Below are 19,286 nucleotides of genomic sequence, written 5' to 3'. Positions count from 1 at the left end.
GGCAGAGAGGGTGGGGTGGGGTGAGTGATAGGGAGGGTGGGTGGGGTGGGTGGGGTGATGGGGAGGGATGGCGCGCCAGCAGGGAACGTGTCGGGTAGCAGGCCCCAGGTGGCGGGAGTGGTGTGGGCGGGGTGAGCATGGCGTTTTTTAGTGCTAAATCGCTTCGAGCCGCACCTGCACGCAGTTGCTGCTCCAGCCGCCCAGCGCCGAGGCGCGGTCGATGTAGGCCTGCGGGCGGCGCAGGGCGGCAGCAGGAGAGGCCACGGGTGGGCGGGGTGCACTGTGTGGCGCAAGGGGAGGGCAGGCGCGCAGGGGCGCCTCCCAACCGCGCCAACAAGTGGGCCACCTTGCTGCCCCTGCCTCTGGCAGCCTTCCTGCCCCAAGCCAACTTCCGTGCCCGCTCGGCCGCTGCTGTCGAGCCGGCTAAGGAGGAGACGCCTCAGGGAGAAGCGGCCTTGCCTGCAGGTCGGCGCTGAGCTGGGGCAGGTCCAGGAAGATGTGCTTGGTCTGGCGCACCACGGGGGTGGAGCCTGCAGGCGGGGGCGGTGTGGAAGGTGGTTGGCGTGCGTGTGGCGGTCGTGCTGGTGGTGGTGGTTCGGCCTGCCATCCGGCTTCACCTGCAACACCTGCCCAGCAAGTTGATGACCCCCCACCCCACCCACCCACCCACTCACGGCCAGCCTGTTCCGCAACAGCTGCACGCAGGCGACCGCCCAGCCCAGCCCCTCACCCGTGAGCTTGCACTTGGGGTCGATGAGCTCCGTGGGGTTGAGCAGGGAGCCGCACGCGTCGCACTGCAGGCGCAGGTGTGTGTGTGTGTGTGTGTGTGTGTGTGTGTGTGTGTGCACGTTGTGTGTAGCTGTGGTTGTAGCTGTGGTTGTGGCGGAGCAGGGGGTAAGGAGTGACCAGCGATCCGCGGCTGGCGGCAGCGGCGGAAGCGGCAGCCAGCATGCAGCCTGGCCAGCAGCTGGGAGAGGCGGCAAGGGCAGCGGGCGCCGCACCTGGTCGCCCCGCGCATCCTCGTACTTGCACTTGGGGCAGGTGCCGGTCACAAACCTGCGAGACGGCCCGCGGGGGCAAGGGCATGCGTGTGCGGTTTGGGGAGGCAGGCCCCTAGTCGCATGCCGTAACCCCTCCGCTGTGCCCTGCACGCATCCAACGCCCCTGCCCCGCCCTGCACGCGCCTGGTCCGCACCCCCACACACAACAGCAGCTGCCCCCGGCCCCGCCCTGCATGCGCCTGGACGGCACCCCCCCAACAGACAGCAGCAGCTGCCCCCCATCCCCCACCTGTCTGCCAGGAACTTGCCCAGCGGCTCGCTGAACAGCTGCTCCATGGTCTGCTCCACCAGGCACCCGCGCTGCTCCAGGGTGCGGAAGATCGACTGGCGGGGGCATCCGGGGAGGAGGGGAGGAGGGGCAGGAGGGGAGGAGGGGAGGTGTGGAGGGTGGGGGGTGGAGGGTGGCGGGAGGGCAGGCCGCCGGGAGCCAGGAGCAGCGGCATGCAGGCGCGCTGGCTCGGAAAGGTACAATAAGAGTGCGAGGGGGCAGGCAGGCAAGCACTCCAGCTCCTGTCCGTTGATGGGCCTGTGCCCACCTCCCCACACAGACACGCACCACACCCCCAGCTACACCCCCAGCGACAGCCGCAGCCGCCGCCAGCCTGGCCAGAGGGCGCACACGCGCCCGCACCTGCCCGATCTCGGTCTGCGCGCGGGTGGGGGTGCGCCCAAACTTGTCGAAGCCGATGTCAAACCATTCGTAGATGGACTGCAGGGGTGGTGGTGGTGGTGGTGGGTGGGGAGGGAGGGAGGGAGGGAGGGAGGAAAGAAAGTGGAGTGAGTGCATGGGGAGAGGCGGGGAGGAACGCCCCCATCATGGCGCCCTGGCCTGCCGGCCCATGCCGGCGCCCCAGCCACAGGCTGCAGACAGACGGGCCCTGCAACAGGCACGCAGGAAGGCCCCCCCACGCCGCCGCCCCGCGCCTTGTGGATCGCGTGGTACTTGTCGCAGATCTGCTGGCAGGTCAGGCCCTCCTCCAGCGCCTGCGCCGGTGTGTGGCGGGCATGCGGCGGCGGTCGGCAGTCGGCGCCGGCGGCCATGCCTCCACCTTTTGGCTTGTGCAATCGTAGCGCACCGGTTTGGATTGATCTCCCCAAAGCCCAGCTGACCCGGCACATGCATTTATCACCACCCCACACACAGGAAGCAGCACAACAGCAGGCCGCCTCACCTTGGTCTCGGTGGCAGTACCGAACTCGTCGGTACCGCACACGTACACCACGTTGTAGCCGCGGGCACGGCAGAAGCGGGCATACACGTCGGCGCTGCGGGCACCATATAATGCAGCAGGGGAGAGGGGAGGGGCGAGGAGGTCGGGAGGGGAAGGGCGGAAGGGGGGTGGCCAGGGGAAAGGGGAGCTGGGCACAGCAGCAGCATGCCAGGATGCTTGGAGGCTGGGACACAGCCAGCCAGCACACGCACGGAGGCGCCTCGCAGCGGCCCACCGGCTGCCCAGCCGCAGCGCAAGCCGCAGCCAGCCACGCAGCCCCACCCTCCACCCAGCCCCCACCTGAGCACGCAGCCGATGATGTTCCCCAGGTGGGGCACGTTGTTGACGTATGGAAGGGCGCTGGTGATCAGGATGTTGCGCTGCCCGGGGATGGGCAGCTTGGGGCGCGCAGCCCGGCAGGCCGCCGCGTCGGCCAGGAAGGCGGCGGGCGCGGCGCCACCGTCCTCTGCGGTACCGAGCGCCACCTGCTGCGCGGCTGCCGCCACCTCGGGCTGCGCCGCCACGCGGGACAGGTAGGGCTGCAGGGGCGCCACCGCGGCGCTGCCTGCAGCGGGGGGTAGCAGCATCCACCAAAGCCAACCGTGAGGCGGGTGCGCTCAACACAGGCAGCCTCAGACAGGCAGGCCGGGTTCGTGCCTGGAAGCAAGGCGGCAACCAGCGCGAAACACAAGGCTGGAAGGGAGCGGCAGGCAGCCTCCCTGCCCGCAGCCTCCAGCCCTCGACAGCGCGCACCTGCCAGCGGGCTGAGCGTGGCATACACGGCAATGTCGGCCAGGCCCAGCCGGGGCCCAGCCAGGAAGTGCGCCCCGCCCGCCAGCGCAGCACCCAGCTTCTGCACGGCGGCGGCCAGCGCCGGCGCGTCGCCTGCATACACAGCGGGCCGCAGCCAGCGCTCTTCCCACTCCAGCCAGCCCTCGGCCCCGAGGTCCAGCCCCGGAAGCAGCGCGGTGCCTGCGTGGCAGCACGGGGCGTCACGCGTGAGCGGTGAGCTGTGCCACGCGGGCGGGCCTGTGCTGCGGCGCGGCGCGGCACCTGCAGCAGGATTGCGGCTGCTGCTCCTGCTGCTGCACCACCCCGGCTCGATACACATGTGGCCAGCGTCGGAACAACGCAGCGAACAGGCCAGTGCAGTGCAGGCTAGCGGGGGATGGCTCACCGAGGTAGCGGGTGATGGCGTTTGGGTCGGCTAGCGCGGTGCCGTCTGGCAGCACCAGGAACAGCTGGCGGGCCGCCTCGGGGCAGCTGCTGTCCGCCAGCAGCTTCTTCCAGGCCGCCGCCTCGCCCAGAGGCTGCACGGCCAGTGGCGTGCCTGCTGCCGCAGCGGCGGCGGCGGCCTTGAGGGCCTGGGGGTCGCCTGGACGGGTCACCAGGGTCGCCATGCTATTTCAATATGCCGATGCGATTGGGGCGGGTCAGCGAAGACTTTGTGAAATCATGCACCTGCACGGCACGTGCCGTGCAGGTGAGGCCCTGGCTTGCACTGGACACTAGATGTGTGCTCCGGCCTGCCATCGGGCAATCCCGGGTGCAAGTCCAGCCACGAACCCGCCGTACATCCTAGCTGGCAGCAGGACGCAAGCCCAGGTGCCTTCCAGAGGCCTGCCGCCGGACTCGCAGCCTCCTGTGACTTTGCCGCAACTGCAGGCACCTTGGCAGACGTTCCAGACCCGCGCTCGAGCCGACCTGTTGGCCAGCGGCCCGCCCGGGCTACTGCGGCACGTCTTGAGCTCTGCTGCATGAATTTCAAGCGACAGCAGGTGCGACTGCAGCGGCTCCTGGTTCTCCGCTGCGTGCAGCAGCCCGCTGGGCACCCTGGCTGCGGCAGGCGGGCGCCTGCGGTGGTGGCAGCACCACCCCAGTTCTGCTGTTCCTGCTGTCCCTGTCACTTGGAGCAGCTGACCAGTGATTCACTCAACCCTCCTGGGTTTGGTTTTGCCCTGCAGGGACGGCCCGAGTTTGTCGGCGCGCAGAAGCCAGCGACAGCGAGGCAGGCCTCTGGCAGCGGCAGTGGTGGCGCTGCCAGCGTGAAGAAGGGGCAGGCGGTTGCCTCCTTCTATGCTTCCCTAGTCAACACCTCGGAGGCGCGCTGGGTCAGCGGCGGCACACTGCAGGATGGCGGCGAGACCGGCGGCAGCGGCCCGGCAGCAGTAAGGTCGGGAGATTATGCCACCACAAGAGCAGTAGGAGGAGCAGCAGCAGCGGCACCGCCAGAGACGGGAGAGCCGTCGCACGCTGGGCTGGGCAGCGCCGCAGCGCGTGCAGAGCAGGAGGCCGAGGAGCGCCAGCTGCAGTACAACCAGCCGGCCGGGCCGTGGCCCCGCGGCGAGCAGCCCGCGGCTGCAGGTGGGGCCGAGCAGGCGCCGCCCCCTCGCCAGCAGCAGCAGGAGCTGCCGGGTGCAGAGCAGGCGCAGGCGAAGCAGCGGCGGGCGCCCAGGGAGGGAATACGGTACGGCATTTCCCGCACCAACGTGGGCTACCAGTTGCTGAAGAAAGCGGGGTGGGCAGAGGGTTCAGGCCTCGGCGCCCAGGAGCAAGGAGTGGCAGAGCCGGTAGCCGCCTTCCAGCAGAAGGGCAACCTGGGGCTGGGCTATGCACCCAGGCCGCAGCCCAAGGCCAAGCAGCAGGGCGGCGCGGCAGGCGCTGCGGGCGCGGCAGCGGCAGGGCAGGGAGGAGCAGCAGCAGGCCGGCAGCAGCAGCAGCAGCTGCCGAAGCGGCCGCTCCCTGAGGACCCTCTTGATAAGGAGGACACAGAGACCAAGGTCAAGAGAGTGCGCCAGGTGCGTTGTGTGGGTGAGCAGCCAAGCGGACGAGCCTGGTCGGATACGCTGAAGGGTGCTGCTACGCCAGGCTGTGCTAGGCATGGTCGCTGCCGGGTGCCTGCCTGTCTTCCGGCCGCTGCCGCACCAGCCCTGCTGCTGCAGGGCCCACCCACCTCTCCGCTGCCGCCCTCCCCTGCTGCCTCCACCCTGCAGGTCATGCAGGCGGAGGCAGATGATAAAGCGGGCAAGGCCATCGCCCGCTACATGCACATGGCCTTCAACGAAACCACGGGGGAGCCCACCCGCGACTCCAACCCGCTCCTGCGCCGCAGCCACAAGCTGTCGGCCACCAACCCGCTGCTGTGACGTGTGGGCCCAGCGCTGCCGGCCCGTCGTTGCAGCTCTTTCCTCTTGTAAACAGCTGACTCAAGCGACCGCTGCCGGTGCCAGGCAGCGTGCGAAGCGGCAGCGCGCAGGGGCTCCCAGGTGCTTGCAGGGCTCCCAAAACTCGCCCTATCTACAAGTCCTGAACGCCTGCGTCTGTGTGCTCTCTGCTCTCGTGCCCTGGAACGGTGCCAGGCGCTTCGGCCCTGTCCACGAAGCGGCGCACGCTCCTTGCTGCTGCCTGCCAGCCATGCCTACCGGCATTCAGCAGCTGCCTGATGGCGTGCTGGAGTCGATTTTCGGTCTGCTGGACCCGACAGGCTCTCGGCCGCCTGCTCTCGTGCGTTTGGGTGCTCAATCCACTCTCCCTGTGGTGCTGCGAGAAGGCTGGGAACCTCGGGTGACCGCCTGCCAGCCAGCCGAGGCAGCGAGCGCGAGGCGGACGGCAGGCAGCGGCGCCGCCACCGCCAGCGATGCCTGCGCAGTAAAGGGTTGGGTGGCGCTGTGCTCAGCAGGCTGCCCTGTTGCATGCAGGCACCGCACCGTTCCCCTGGTGTGCCAGCGCTGGAATCAGGCGGCGCACAGCCCGCCCCTGCTGCGCAGCCTGAGCGCGAGCATCGATGGCCACAGCGGCAAACGCTTCCGGCGCCGCCTGCAATCGCTATGTGGCTGGCTGCGGCAGGTCTCAGCGGCGCATGTGCGGGAGCTGCGGCTCACAGTGCAGCCTCGTGGGCCTAGATTGTCCGTGAAGCGGCACCGTCGTCTGACAGAGCAGCAGCTGCAAGATTGTGCTGCAGAGCTGGCGGACTCGCTGGCGGCATGCAGCCGCCTGGAAGCGCTGGACCTCTCCCTCGGCTTTGAGTACGACCTCAGCAGATGTGTGGCGCCGCTGCACAGCCTGCGGCGCCTGGACACAGATGCGCTGAGTGGATGCGATGCTGTGAGGCTCTCAGAGTCGCTGGGCCACCTGACAGCGCTGGAGCATTTGCGGCTGGATGTGGGCGAGGAGCTGGACATAGACTGGCAGGACCCAAGCATCCACCTGCCGCCGTTCCTGACCAGCCTTGAGGTTGCAAATGATGCCGGCATCGAGACAAGATTCAGCATGGATTTGATGTTTCCTGTTCAGGTTAGTCTTGCTACGCAGCAAACTGTCCAGTCATTGAAACTAGGGCAGTAGGAGCAAGACTGCCCTCGGGCCTGAGCCGTCAGCTGGCATGACTTGTGCTTGCGGTTGCCATGTGCCCTACCCCGTTGCATCTCTGCTGTGCAGATTGGTGACCTGAGCAGACTCTGCAGCCCCTCACTGATCAATTGTATCATCAACGTCGACACCTACACGCCTCTCACCCGCTTAACCACCCTGCGGCGACTAAACTTGCTGCATTGCTACGGGATTCCAGCCTGCCTCCATCAGCTTACCACCCTGCACTCTCTCGCAGTCGTTCAGACTGAACAGTATAATGATCAACGTGACGACGATTTTGCGAGGGTGGAGCAAGCATTGCCACACCTGCAACAGCTGACGTTTCTGGAGCTGGACGGTTACCCAAATGTACCGACAACGTTGTCCAGCCTGCAACACCTGCGCTCTTTGTGGCTGACACCAGCATGGGATGATGAGGCGCTGCCCACCGGCCCCTGGCAGGCCAGCCTGCGCGAGCTTGGCGCATCGCCCAACCTCATTGCTCTCAGCCTGCCAGCGCTGGCGACGGCGCAGCAGCTGGAGGTGCTGGAGGTGCTGGGAGCGGGTGAAGATGAGGCAGACCTGCCCACCATTGTGTGCTGGGCGGCCCAGCACCCCAGCCTTCAGCGCCTTTCCTGCAATCGACACTTCAGCAATGCGGAAGTGCATTCCGCTGTTGTGGAGGCCCAGCGTGTGCGCCCATCTCTCCAAATTGTCTTTGGCAAATGAGTTGTTGGATGCTTCGATGCCGCGTCTGTAGTAGTGTAAATGCACATCAACAAGGTGGCGGCACTGCTGCTGCCGCCGCCGCCGGGCATCGTGCACATGCTGTACAGCGCACGCTGGGCCGGCGTGCGTTTGCTCTCTCCTTCCCTGCTTTGGAAAGCTTCCAGTCACCTTGGCCTTGCAGCCCAAGCGCCCGCGTTTCCTGGCCTGCTGGCCCCAGCCATCTCAGGCTGTCTCAGAGCATGGGCGCTCTGCCGATGGCGGTGGTGGGAGGGGAGATGAGCAGGCACCAACGGCCCAGTGGCTGGCAATAGCACAATATCCCTCCGGATCCGTCGTGCTGTGGGCACAAGTGCGCAGCTAGCACAAAACGGAGGTGCGGCAGGCCGGGGCGTGCTGCGACTCAGCGCAGCGCGGCGCACTGGGCCTGCTGCTTCCTGGAGTTGGTGCGCCGACACAAAGGCAGCAGCGAGCAAGAAGCACACACCTGGTGGGCTGCTCTCGCCTCGAGGTGCTCGCCTCGTTCTCCCAGGTGAGCCTCCTGGCAGCAACAGCTCTGCGTGGAGGAGCAGCTGCGTGCAGAGCTGCAGCAGCCCGCATGTGCACGGGCGCTGCGGTCTGGGCTATTGCGCTGCCGCCAACCCGGCCGCCCGCCACCCTACTGCAGGGCTTATCTGGTTGGTCATCTGCGTGATGGGGCTGGCAAGCAAGCTGAGGGATGCAGCTGGGGATGGGGACGAGGAGGCTGTGCGTCAGCTGCTGGCGGCAGGCGCACCGGTGGATCAACCTCATGCGAGCGACTACTATATGACCTACTGGTCGCCGTTGAAGCATGCCATCCACTGGCAACATGCTGGGGTGGTCAGGCTGCTGTTGGAGGCTGCTCCAGCGACAGCGGCGAAAAAAAACCTTTTGGGGACGCACAGCGACAGCACTGCATTATGCCGCTGTGGCAGATGCCCTTCGAGGGAAACCTGCCCAGTTGGCAATCGTGCGCCTGCTGCTGGAGGCTGCCCCAGCCGCCGCCGTGGCAGTGGACGGCAATGGCATGACACCGCTGCACCAAGCAGCAGGCTGTGCAGGCAGCGATGTGGTGAGGATGCTGCTGTCGGCGGCACCTGCCGCAGCCACAATGCTCGACGACCACCAGTCAACACCCATCCACCTGGCCGCCTTCTTCAGCAACAAAGCAGCCGTGCAGCCGTTGCTGGACGCGGACCTATCGCTGGCGTGTGCGCCAGATGAAGATGGCCGCACGCCGCTACACCTGGTGCTGCGCGAAACAGGTGACAACCCTGGTTACAACCGTACGACAGTCATGGATGTGGTGAGGACGCTGCTGTCGGCGGCACCTGCCGCAGCCACACTGCTCGACAGATACCAGAATGCACCCATCCACCTGGCCGCCTACCGCGGCATCGAGCCAGCCGTGCAGCTGCTGCTGGAGGCTGCCCCAGCCAACGCCGTGGCAGTGAATATTGACGGCAGGACGCCGCTGCACCTTGGAGCAGCGTCAGGCTGTGCAGGCAGAGATGCGGTGAGGATGCTGCTGTCGACGGCACCTGCCGCTGCGACAGCCCTCGACAGATTTAAGCAAGCACCCATCCACATTGCAGCCTACCGCAGAAACGAAGCAGCCGTGCAGCTGCTGCTTGATGCGGCACCATCGCTGGCATTTGCGCCAGATGGGGACGGCTGCACGCCGCTACACCTGGTGCTACTGAAGGGAACCTACCGGGACCTCCCCGGGACCTCCCCATATCGCTGCGGGCCCCACAGGTATTCATTCTGGGACACGGCACGCTGCCTGCTGCGGGCGGCGCCTGCAGTGCAGCCATCCTTGGGAATCTTGCTACAGTCCGGCGGGGAGTCTGCCTACCTCTACGCCAACTTGGCGGCCTGCCTGCCGCTCAGCCGGGAGCAGTGGCACTCGATTCCTGCGCCCAGCCCCGACCTAGCTCGAGCGCTGCCTGCCGTGCTCGAGCGCTCCGCGGCAGAGGCGGGGTGGCTGGTGGGGCTGCTGGCAGAGGAGCAGCGTGCACGGCTGCGGGCAGCGGCGCTCAGTCTGGCGTGGGCGCAGCAGCAGAGCAGGACCGTGCTGCCGGCAGAGCTGAGCGGGCGCATCCTGGCGCTGTACATGCACGTGTGGGATCCCTGGGACCCCTGACCGCCCTGTGCTGATGCCTACTGACAGTGTTGCGCATCTGCGGAGCGGCGGCTCAGTTTTCACCTGCACAGTTCATTCCATCTGGAGAACCGCTTCTGTACAGCTTTCATGGGCTGAATTTGCCCCATTTTGCTCTGGCAGCAATCCTGTTTAAACGTGTATTGGCGGCAGCTGAGGCCGGCGGCGGCGCGAGCAGCTGAGGCGGCGGCGGCGGCGTGAGCGCTTGGCGGCATTTCGCCAGAGAAATCTGCCTCCTGCCTGTGGTTCGGTGCCCATGGTCAACCTCTCCCGATCAATCAAGCTTGAAGCGGCTCCACCGGCAGCTTCTGCCAGCTGGGTTTGGCAGGTCCCGTGGGCCGCGGCAGCAGCCTCTCCCTTCCTGGCTCCCTCGGCCTTCCCTCCCTCTCATCCCTGTGACTCCAGAGTGCGCCCAGGCCCTGTCTCCCTCCCTCACAGGTGTGCCTGCCCAGGTCGTGTGCCCTGGCGCGAATAGCCGTGCAGCGCCTCCCCTTCACCCTCCTGCAGCCTCGGCTGCGCCCAGGGCGCCGATCGGAGCCTGCTGCCGCCCCCCACTCCCTGGCAAACGCAGGGTTTGTGAGCTGCTGCCGCGCGCCGGCCTCCTCCAAGCCTCCTCCGGACCTGTTCGCGACGATGAGGGCCTGCACGGCGTTTGCCCTGCTGGCGCTGCTGCTGGCAGCCGCCCTGCCGGCCAAGGGCAGGGAGGTGCCGGGTGAGCGGCCGGCCCGCCCGCCCGCCGTCCCTGGCACCGCTTTGACAGCTTCAGCCGGTGCCACTGCTGTTGGGGGGGGGCCTGTAAAGCCTGCTGTGTCAAAGCACGGTGCCAGCCCTGCATGCCCTCACTTGCCATGCATCTGAGCGCCCCTCGCTGCCTGCCTGTCCCCCCGCGCCGCCGACGTGGCTGCCGTGCAGGGGCGCCCGCCGCGCGCCGCCGCCTGCTCCAGAGCGCCCGCGCCGAGGCCATCGCCTCCGCCGTCGCCTCCGGCAACACCAACGCCGCCGCCAGCGCGATCGCCGAGGTGACCGCAGCCGCCGCGGCCGCCCGCGCGCCGCGCGCCGCGCAGACGAGGGGCGGCCGGCAGCCAGCCGGGCTGGGGGGTGCCCGCTGCTCTCCCCGGGCCGCTGACCTCCCAGGGCTGCTCGCTGCCTCTCTGAACCTTCGACCCTGCCTGCCTGCCCACCTGCCTGCCCACCTGCCCGCCCGCCTGCCTGGCGTGGCCTGCAGGCGGCTGCTTCCGGGGACAGCGATGCCATCGCCCAGGCCACCGCCATCGCCGCCGCCTCGGGCAACAGCCAGGCGCTGGCGCAGGCGGCGGCGGAGGCCACTGGGCAAGGCGCCAGCGCAGAGGTGGGTGGGGCCTCCCTCTGGCCAGCCAGCCTGGTGCAGCGCCTTTGGTTTGGCAGTATCACCTGTACCGGACGTACCAGCAGTACCGTTCTGCCGGCCGCAGCTGCCGAGCGCGGCGGCACCGGCGGCGCGGCTCCGTCGCCGGCCTGCAGCGCACACAGCGCTGGCGGGGGCCGCCAAGCCCCGCGCCCCGCGCCCCCCGCTGCCCTGCTCGCTTTCCCTTTTGCTTCGTGTGTCGACAGCCTGCATTGCACGTCACAGAGGCACTTGCGACACGGGGCCCTGTCGCTGCCTGCTATAGCCCCTGGCCCTGCCAAGCCTCACGCCCCGCGCCCGCCGCTGCCGCTGCATGCCGCCCTGCGCAGGCGGTGGCCTCGGCCATCAGCGAGGGTTCAGGCGGTACCGTGGACCCCGGCAGCCTGTCCTCCGGCAATGCGGGCGCCATCTCCTCCGCCATCAACTCGGGAGTGGGATGTGAGCTGGCGCCTGCTGGGGCATGCTGGGGCCTGCTTGTGCCCGCTGGGGCCTGCTGGGGCCTGCTGGGGCCTGCTTGCCTGGGGCCTGCTTGAGGCATGCGGAGGCCTGCTTGAGGCATGCTTGGGCCTGCTGCTGCTAGTACTAGCTACAGCGCTGCAGCAGCCTAGCTTCAGCCCGGCCCGCTGCGCCGCTCGCGGCTGCGCGCGGCGGCGCCGAGCGCGTGAGCCAGCAAGCACAGCAGGCCCTGCTGCCGCGCCGCGCGGCCCTGCTGCCAACCCAAGGCGCCGTCCCCTCCTCCCTTCTTTGAAGGGAGCCGCCGCTCTAGCCCTCCCCGTCAGCCTCAGCCTGCCGTCCTTCCACGAAGCACTAGGTCATTCACGCGCCTCCCCTGCCCCGCCCCTCCCCTGCCCCCCGCCCCCTGCAGCCTGCTCCTCCAGGGCCTCATCCTCCGCCGGCGGCTTCAGCGAGCAGGCCACCGCCGTCAGCGAGGCTGTGGCCAGCGCCGTGGCTAACGTGTGCGGCGGCGGCGACGCCAACGCGCAGGCCGAGGCGTCCGCGCAGGCCACGGCCCGGGTGAGCCGCGGGGCTGTGCTGTGATGCGCTGCTGGCTCTCCAGAGGGCGATGCCAAGCAACAGCCTGCTGCTGAGTTTTGGCTCTGGCCCGCGTAGCTGTGGGGAGCCACCCCGCCGCGGCAGCTGCGCCACAGCCTGCTGCTGATTCCTGGCTCAGGCGTTCGTGGCTGGAACCGTTCATGCTGTGGCAGCTGCTCGCTGCGGCCTGCGCCCAGCCGAGCTGTGCTGCTCCCCTGCCGCCCTGCCTCATCATGGTGCCCCCCGCCTGCATCGCCCTGCGCCGCCGCCTGCAGGCCACCGCCACCGCCTTTGCCGAGGCGGCGGCCGAAGTGCAGTCCTCCCCAGGGTGCAGCGGCTGCGCCAGCGCCAGCGGTACAGGTGCGGGATGCCAGCCAGCAGGACCGCCCCTGCCCCAGCTGCAGCCCGCTGCAGCCCGCTGCTGCCTGCCCCGCCTGCCCAGGCGCTGCCAGGCAGCACCAGTGCCGGCCTGGCGTCAATTCGCACCGCCTCCCCTGCTGCCGCGGGCCTGCAGCTTCCGCCGTGGCCACCGCTCTGGCCAAGGCCTCCGCCCAGGCCTTTGCCTCCGCCGCCTCCTGCTGCCCCAACAACGCCCAGGCCATCGCCAGCGCCCTGGCAGAGGCAGTGGACACCCAGATCGCCACCGCCACCGCCTCCGGTGCGCCCGCCCGCCGCCGCCTCGCGGCCGCTGCTCCCGCCGGCGCTGCCAACAGCTGCTGCACGGCCGCGGCTTGCCCCCGCCTGCCCTCCGCACGCCTGGAGGTTTCAGACCTCTGCATGCTGTGCAATGCTGCTTGCATTGGCCGGCTGCCTGCCCCACGCTGCAAGCGCGTCAGCGCAGGGTGACTCACTGAGTCCCTGACCCCCCTCCCCGCCCTGCAGCCGCCGCCGACGCGTGCGCCAGCGGCGGCGGCAGCGCCTCCGCCAGCAGCTCCGCCATCTCCACCGCCGTGGTGAGCGGCTAGGATGTCGGGCGGGGTGTCAGCTGGCGCCCTGATGCTGCGCCCTGATGCTGTGTTCCGCTGCGGCTGCTGCTGCTGCTGCTGCTGCTGTGCCCCGCTGCTGCTTGCTGCTGTGCACTGCTACCATGCCGCGCCTGCGCCCAGAGCGGCAGCCCCACCCAACGCCAGCGCTGGGAGCCTCTCGGCTGGGGCTGCCGCTGTTGGCCACCTCAAGCCACCGCAGCGTGCATTTCACGGCCTTGCCAGCCCACTGAGAGACGCCCTCAAGCTGTGCTTCCCCTGCCCTTCCTGCTCGCAACCCTTTTCACTGCAGGCTGAGGCGACTGCCAGCGCCTATGCCAACGCCTTTGCCCAGCTCAGCCAGTGCCGCGCCCAGGCGGGCGCCGGCGGCGGCGCCACTGCCGGTGCGCCGGGGGAGGGCCTGCCGCGAGCCGCCCAGCAATTGCTCTGCACAATGCTCAGAGACAGAGCAGCAGCATGGCCTGCTGCAAGCTCTCTCCTCTGCTGCAAGTGCTCTCCCTGTCTTGCCTCCCCTGCCAGCTGCACCGCACATGGGCGTGCATGAGGTCAATGGCTGTGATGTTCGCTTGCACGTGGCTCCTGCCCCGCAGGCGGCGGCCAGGCCCCGACCACCGGCGGGCAGACCCCCACCACCGGCGGCGGCGGCACCCAGGCGGGCGGCGGCGGCGGCCAGGTGCCCAAGTGCTTTGGCTTTGTGCGCGACCAGTGCTGCAAGAACGCCCCCGACCGCTGCGTGTGCGCCGGCAACTCCAACCAGCGATGCCAGTTCGGCAAGGTGGGTGGCTGGGTGGCTGGCTGGCAGGCGGGCGCCTGCAGCACCTCTTTGCGGCACTGCTGAGGCGTCTGCAGCATCATGCGGCCCTACGGCACCCTGCAGCCCTGCCGCAGGCTGCTCTGTTCTGGCTGCCTCGCGCCGCCGCAGCGCCTGCAGCACCTCCCCCTGCCCCTCTGCTCCCGACACACACAGTGGCCCCGCGCTGCCCCGCTTGCAGGCCAGCTCCAGCCCGCTCACCTACGGCCCGGTGTTCCAGAACAACGTGCAGCAGAGCGGGCGCTGCCAGTGCTGAGCTGGCACGACCTGCCCGCTGTGTGGCACCCCCAGGAAAGCGGGCCGCGCTGCTCTGAGACCGGGCGGATCGTTGACACCACCTGCACATAGACAGCCTCAGCACTCCTGCTGCACTTCCCCTGATATGGCTGGGAGCCATCCCGCACTCGCACCGCACCACGCAGTAGCTATGCATGAGAGCCTTGCCATAGCGCCATTCGCCCGACACACTTGGACCTGCCCTTTGCTTACATGGAATGAGACGAGAAGCTGTAAATACAGTGTGTGCCTGAGCCAGCTGCGCGGCGCCACGGGCCAAGCGGGAATGGTGCGCATTGCCTCTCCAAGTGGCGGCGGCGGCGGCGGCGGCGGCTCAGGTGGCGGCACAGCGGCTGCCCCCGCGGTGGTGCGGCCCAGGCGCAGGGGGCAGGTCGAGGCCTTGGGTGCCATAATGTGGCTAACAGACTCCGAACAGCTCGCTGCAATTGCGTTTGGCCAGCCCAAGCCTCCCTTTGCCACCTGCATCCTGGTGCCAATCGAGGCCCTCCCATTTCTCACAACGCGCCGCTTGCTTTCAGCTCCACCGCTTTTGCACACGCAGCGGCAACCAAACTCCCGTGTGCCCTCAAGCGGAGTGGGCGCGCACCTCCTCCGCCATCCCACCTTCGTATCCCCTCGCCGGAGAGCAGCAGGCCGCGCTCGCAGCACCGCAATCGAACGCAGCAACGCAGCAACGGCCGAGCAATGACGGGCCGGCGAGGAGCGCTGCTGGTGTGCCTGCTGGCGTCCTCGGCCGCCGCCTGCCTCCCGCTCGCCGTGGCCATTTTGGCAGGTAGGCGGGGTGTGCAGAAGGCCATTTTCAATAAGCAGCGAGTGCGCGAGTGCGCCGTGTTTTCGCACACGCCTGCCTGCCTGCCTGCATGTGATGGACCCCTCATGGGTCTGCCCCGCAGGCGAGGCTGGCTCCGCGCCGTCTTCGCGGCGCAGCCTGCTGCTGGCGGCCCCGCCCGCTCCCGCCGCCGCCGCCCCCTGTGTGGACAGGCCCACGCCCGAGGGCTTCACCTGCGAGCAGCAGAAGGGCTGGGGCAAGGTGGGCACAGATGGAGGTGGAGGTCGGGCACTGGAAGGCCGGTTCTGGGAGGGTGAAGGGCCTGGGCAGCCCCTATCAGCGCTCAGGACACCTCACGCCTGCTCCCTTTGAAAACGGCTGGGTGCACCGCCCACACCGTGCCTGCAGTGTGGTGAGAGCTGGATGATCGGCGGCGGCTTCTGCCGCCGCACGTGTGACCTGTGCGGCGTGCAGCCCGCGCCGGCCGTCGCCGAGGCCACCACCCAAGCGCCAGCCGACGCCGTGGAGAGCGTGGGGGAGGCGCCAAGCGTCGAGGTGGGCGTTGGAGCACGAGCGCCCACCCCAGCCTGCTCCAGCTTCACAGGGCAGCACTCCTAAAGCTGGCCAAGCAGCACTCCAAAAGCTGCCGCCCGTGCCGTGCCGGCCAACTCGCTGCCACCCACCGTCGCCTGCGCAGGGCCCCGCCGACGGCCAGTTCTGCGGCCAGCCCGCTGAGAGGGGCCCCTGCCGCGCCGCGATTCCGTCCTGGTACTACGATGCCGCCGCCGCCACCTGCAGGCCTTTCCTCTACGGCGGCTGCCAGGTGCGCTGCTCCGCCGCTGGACGGGCAGCCAGGCAGCCGCAGCCGCTGCCGCTTGCCAGGGCGAGCGGCGGGAGCCAGCCACCACCACCTGCCTGCCCGACCCCACCTGTGCTCCTGCCGGCTGCGTCTGCAGGGCAACGCCAACCGGTTCGCCGGGTTCTCAGAGTGCGAGGCGGCCGCCGCCCGCTTCTGCCAGGGATGACCGCTGGAGCCGCGAGGAGGCGAGCCGCCGCCGAGGGCAGCAATCCATGCACACACACACAATACAGCCGGTGTGCTCCATAGTACATTGAAACGTTGTGACAGTCACATCTTGTAATTGCAGAGAGGGTGGGCCTGCTGAAAGGAGGATGCAGCTGCGCGTGCCCTCCGGTCTCCTCTTCCTGCTGGTGCCCCGCTGTGGCTGCGCTGCTGCCCGACTCCCTCAGGAGAAGCATAAGTTACAAGTCGAGCAAAAGGAAGAGCCAAGTGCACAAGTGTTGCGTGGGATGCCCTCACGCCACCTCATGATTGAAGGACGAGAGGTGGGGGGTGGAGGGTGAGGGCCCTCGCAGCATGCTCGATTACACGGCCCGGCCATGGGAAGCACCCATCAAGGGTGCTGCGAGGCCGGCCGTGCACAGGCAAGCGCGAGGGCCGCCGCGAGGTGGGAGTGTGGTGCAAGCAAGGGACGGCGTGGACCGGGCCAAGCCGCTCAGTACTTTCCCCACCAGGTGCCTGCAGGGCACGGCAGGCAGCACTGCGTCGAGCCAGGACTGCAGGCGGGGGTCGCCTGCTGACGACGGCATCGCTAGCGGCAGCCTCCTCGCCGGCCCTGGCGCCAGTGCACCCCTCCTGCTTGCAGCAAAACCAGGCATGCGCAGGCATGTCCAACCAAGACCTACCGTTCTCACGGTGCTCCTCCCAAGTCTCCAGCCACTCGTCAGGGCAGATGGAGCTGTGGGGCAGAGCACACCACCCGGGGGTCAGCACACACAGCACCAGCAGCCCACCAGCAGCCGCCCTATGGCCACCCCTTGCAGCAGCTGGCCTTGCCGCGAGCACCACAAGCAGCCCACCACGAGCACCCACGAGCAGCCCACCCACAGCCAGCAGCAGCTAACGCAGCAGGCAACGCAGCAGGCAGGCGCCGCTCTTGAGCTGGCCAGCCTGCCGCGGCGGGGCCTCACCGCACGTCCTTCTTGATCTTCAGGCACGCCGCATCCTCCTTGCCCTTCTGGGAGTAGCACTTGTACATCTCGTTGTACCAGACGTAGCAGGCCTGCGATGCAGGGGCGACGGCAGCAGCGGCAGAGCGAGCGGCGGTGGGTCGGGGCGGGCGGGCAGGGGGCAAGCACCTCTGGCAAGGCAGCCCGCAGTGCCCCCGCCCTCACGCAGCTGCTGTGTTAGCGCGCTCTCGCAAATCGCACTCCAAGGCTGCTATTCCTTCGTCTGAAGCAAACAGAAGCAGGCAGCACGCCGCAAGCTTCTGCAGCCCCGACCGCGGCCGCTACCGGCCGACACTGCCGGCCGGGTCCTCCCAGCCAACACCGGCGCCGCGCCTCACCTTGGTCTGGTTGGTCTGGGGGAAGCGAGGGTCCATCTTGGCGGTCTCCAGGACGACTGCAAGCGAGGATGAGGGTGAGAGGGTGAATACGCCAGCGGAGATTGGTGGCCCCCGAGGGCCCTCTGGTGCGCTGAACCGGGCCCGGACAGGATGCTGGAAGGCCGTGAGCGCGAGATGGGCCGGCAGCGGCGCGCAGCGCTCGGGGTTTGTCAGGGCGGGAGCCGTGCATGGCCCTTCAGCCCCGCCCCGCTCACCCTTGCCCTCCTCGCAGCGAGCCTTGATGCTGTCCATGGCTTCGGGGGGCTAGCTGGGCTGCCAAGCCGGTCGGAGTCCTGCTGGGGGCGAGGGCAGCGCTCTACGGCGGCTGTTGTGGGTTGCAAGGCCGCTGCCCTGTCGCTAGCTCGGCAGTTTCACCCCTGCACCTGCGTTTAAGCCCCAGGCCCCTGCTCCCTGCTGCGACGTGCATAGCAGGCAGCAGGCACACCTTGCCCCGGAAGCGGCAGCCTGGGCTATTGCCTGGCCGCATCCCTCGACAACAGCAGCCGTGACCTGAGCGCCGGCCCAGTGGGAGGTCCTCGCCCATGTCCAAACATGCCGGCGACGGCGGGTTACAGAGGGCTCTTTCCTGCAAACACCACAGCTCACATCACGAGAACGCAAAGTCGGGGTTGGACTGCTCGTAGGGGACCTCGTTGGCGATGGCCTGGTGCGCCACGCTGCCCGCCCGCAGCATGTGCGCCGGCGGCTCCACGCCGGCCACCGCCTCCAGCCCCGCGCCCGTCACCCGGTACGCAAACGCGGCGGGGGGCGCGGCGGGAGACTTGGCGATGCGCAGGAACCGCGTGCCTGGCCGCAGGGACGGCAGCAGGGGAGGCAGGCAGCAAGCGGGTTGGGAGTGCCGGGCCTGGAGCGAGCAAATCAAGATCCGCAGCAGGAGGGTAGCAGCGCCACATCAGATGGCTGGCAGGCTTCATCAGCAGGCCCCCGCCTGCCTCCCCGCACCTTGCACCGACTCCAGCACCAGGCGGGTGTTGACGGCGTGCGCCCACAGCGTGCCCAGCGCCGCCGTCAGGTGGCCGCCGCCGCCGCCGCCGCCCGTGCCGCCCGTCCCGCCCGCGCCGCCGCCGCCAAAGGAGGTCGTGACTTGGTTGGTGACCAGCACAGGGATGCGGAAGGTCTCCGCAAGGAACTTCAGCCGGGAGGCCTGCAGGGAGGGGCAGGGCAGGGCAGGGCAGGGCAGCAAGGGCAGCAGGCGGAGGCAGGGCATGAGAGGCGCGACATTTCAAGCGCCTGGGGCGGCGGCTGCGCAGCACGGGCCCCGCCGCCGCCCCACACTCCCGGCCGCCCACAAGCCTCCTTCTTCCGCTGCCGCGCTCGCTGCTCACGTGCCACCTGCGGCCCTCGAACCACCCCGCCCCGCCCCGCCCCACCTGCTGCCCCAGCATGCGCTGCCGCTCGGGCAGGCTGCCGGGCGCAAAGTCGGCTCGGGCCAGGGAAGCCACGCTGTCCAGCAGCACCAGGCGCACCCGCCGCTCAATGATGGTAGCCTCAAGGGACTGCACCCGACAGGGTCAGCGGGGCGGCGGGGTGGCAGGGCGGGAGGAGTTGGGGTGGTGTGGAGGCTGGCACCAGACGGTGGCAGGGCAGCGGCGGTGGGCAGGGGGCGCAGCAACAGCGGCAGCTGTCCCCGCTGCGGAGCGGCGCCAGCTGCCCTGCTTGCCCTGCCTGCCGCCTCCACCTTTACTCAATCATGCCTCACACACACACACACAAACAACACACACACACACACACACACACCACCACCACCACGACCACCACCACCATCGGCTTGCCTGCAGCGTGTGCAGCAGGTCCTGGGAGGTGTGGGGATTGAAGACCAGCACCCGGCTGGCCATCCCCGCCAGCGCCTCCTCGCTGGGATACTGCTCAGGGAAGCGCTCCCGCGCAATCTGCGCCAGCCTGCGGCGCGGCGCGGCGGCAGCAGGAGCATGGTAGGCCCATGGGGGGTGGTGCTGAGTGCTCAGGAGGCACAAAGTCCGGGCGGCTGCCGGGGCGGCGAGGCCGAGTCGGCAGGCCCGGCGGCGGCGCTGGCTGCTGCGACAATC

General features: G+C 68.9%; 5 protein-coding genes across 5 annotated transcripts in view; 3 read left to right on the top strand and 2 right to left on the bottom strand.

Annotated features, from left to right (window-relative positions):
- CHLNCDRAFT_58789 (hypothetical protein) overlaps positions 1–3,768 on the bottom strand; it is a gene marked incomplete at its 3' end in the record, with an annotated part of 8,507 nt that extends 4,739 nt beyond the window's left edge. Inside the window, exons 1-11 of the mRNA XM_005844614.1 lie at positions 3,450–3,768; positions 3,026–3,244; positions 2,573–2,837; positions 2,234–2,327; positions 1,971–2,045; positions 1,693–1,770; positions 1,291–1,385; positions 1,002–1,056; positions 731–794; positions 517–530; positions 175–228 (exon numbers count right to left, since the gene is read on the bottom strand). Coding sequence (XP_005844676.1) covers positions 175–228; positions 517–530; positions 731–794; positions 1,002–1,056; positions 1,291–1,385; positions 1,693–1,770; positions 1,971–2,045; positions 2,234–2,327; positions 2,573–2,837; positions 3,026–3,244; positions 3,450–3,672 — 1,236 coding nt within the window. The 5' untranslated portion in view covers positions 3,673–3,768. The remainder of the gene's footprint in view (positions 1–174; positions 229–516; positions 531–730; positions 795–1,001; positions 1,057–1,290; positions 1,386–1,692; positions 1,771–1,970; positions 2,046–2,233; positions 2,328–2,572; positions 2,838–3,025; positions 3,245–3,449) is intronic.
- Positions 3,769–4,029: 261 nt separating this feature from the next.
- Positions 4,030–9,515, top strand: CHLNCDRAFT_54290 (hypothetical protein; the record flags this gene model as incomplete). Its single annotated transcript, XM_005844694.1, has 7 exons — positions 4,030–4,050; positions 4,237–5,070; positions 5,266–5,414; positions 5,971–6,565; positions 6,710–7,187; positions 8,016–8,166; positions 9,128–9,515. The coding sequence occupies 7 exons, from the start codon at positions 4,030–4,032 to the stop codon at positions 9,513–9,515; spliced, it is 2,616 nt and encodes an 871-aa protein (XP_005844756.1).
- Positions 9,516–10,166: 651 nt separating this feature from the next.
- Positions 10,167–13,999, top strand: CHLNCDRAFT_54289 (hypothetical protein; the record flags this gene model as incomplete). The annotated part of the gene is made up of 11 exons (XM_005844693.1): positions 10,167–10,245; positions 10,446–10,552; positions 10,759–10,881; positions 11,247–11,355; positions 11,783–11,931; positions 12,225–12,309; positions 12,464–12,607; positions 12,832–12,902; positions 13,225–13,315; positions 13,523–13,707; positions 13,925–13,999. The coding sequence occupies 11 exons, from the start codon at positions 10,167–10,169 to the stop codon at positions 13,997–13,999; spliced, it is 1,218 nt and encodes a 405-aa protein (XP_005844755.1).
- Positions 14,000–15,494: 1,495 nt separating this feature from the next.
- CHLNCDRAFT_26510 (hypothetical protein) lies at positions 15,495–15,834 on the top strand (the record flags this gene model as incomplete). The annotated part of the gene is made up of 2 exons (XM_005844692.1): positions 15,495–15,632; positions 15,766–15,834. Coding segments are annotated over 2 exons (207 nt in total), but the record flags the coding sequence as incomplete, so codon positions are not given.
- A 492-nt stretch (positions 15,835–16,326) lies between these two features.
- Positions 16,327–17,469, bottom strand: CHLNCDRAFT_138570 (hypothetical protein; the record flags this gene model as incomplete). Its single annotated transcript, XM_005844613.1, has 5 exons — positions 16,327–16,349; positions 16,517–16,569; positions 16,802–16,893; positions 17,179–17,234; positions 17,433–17,469. 5 exons carry the CDS (start codon positions 17,467–17,469, stop codon positions 16,327–16,329), a joined length of 261 nt encoding a protein of 86 aa, XP_005844675.1.
- Positions 17,470–19,286: the final 1,817 nt, after the last annotated feature.

Source organism: Chlorella variabilis (assembly GCF_000147415.1).
Source record: "Chlorella variabilis unplaced genomic scaffold CHLNCscaffold_21, whole genome shotgun sequence".
NCBI classification, from domain to species: domain Eukaryota; kingdom Viridiplantae; phylum Chlorophyta; class Trebouxiophyceae; order Chlorellales; family Chlorellaceae; genus Chlorella; species Chlorella variabilis.
This window is presented reverse-complemented; position numbering and strand designations above follow the sequence as displayed.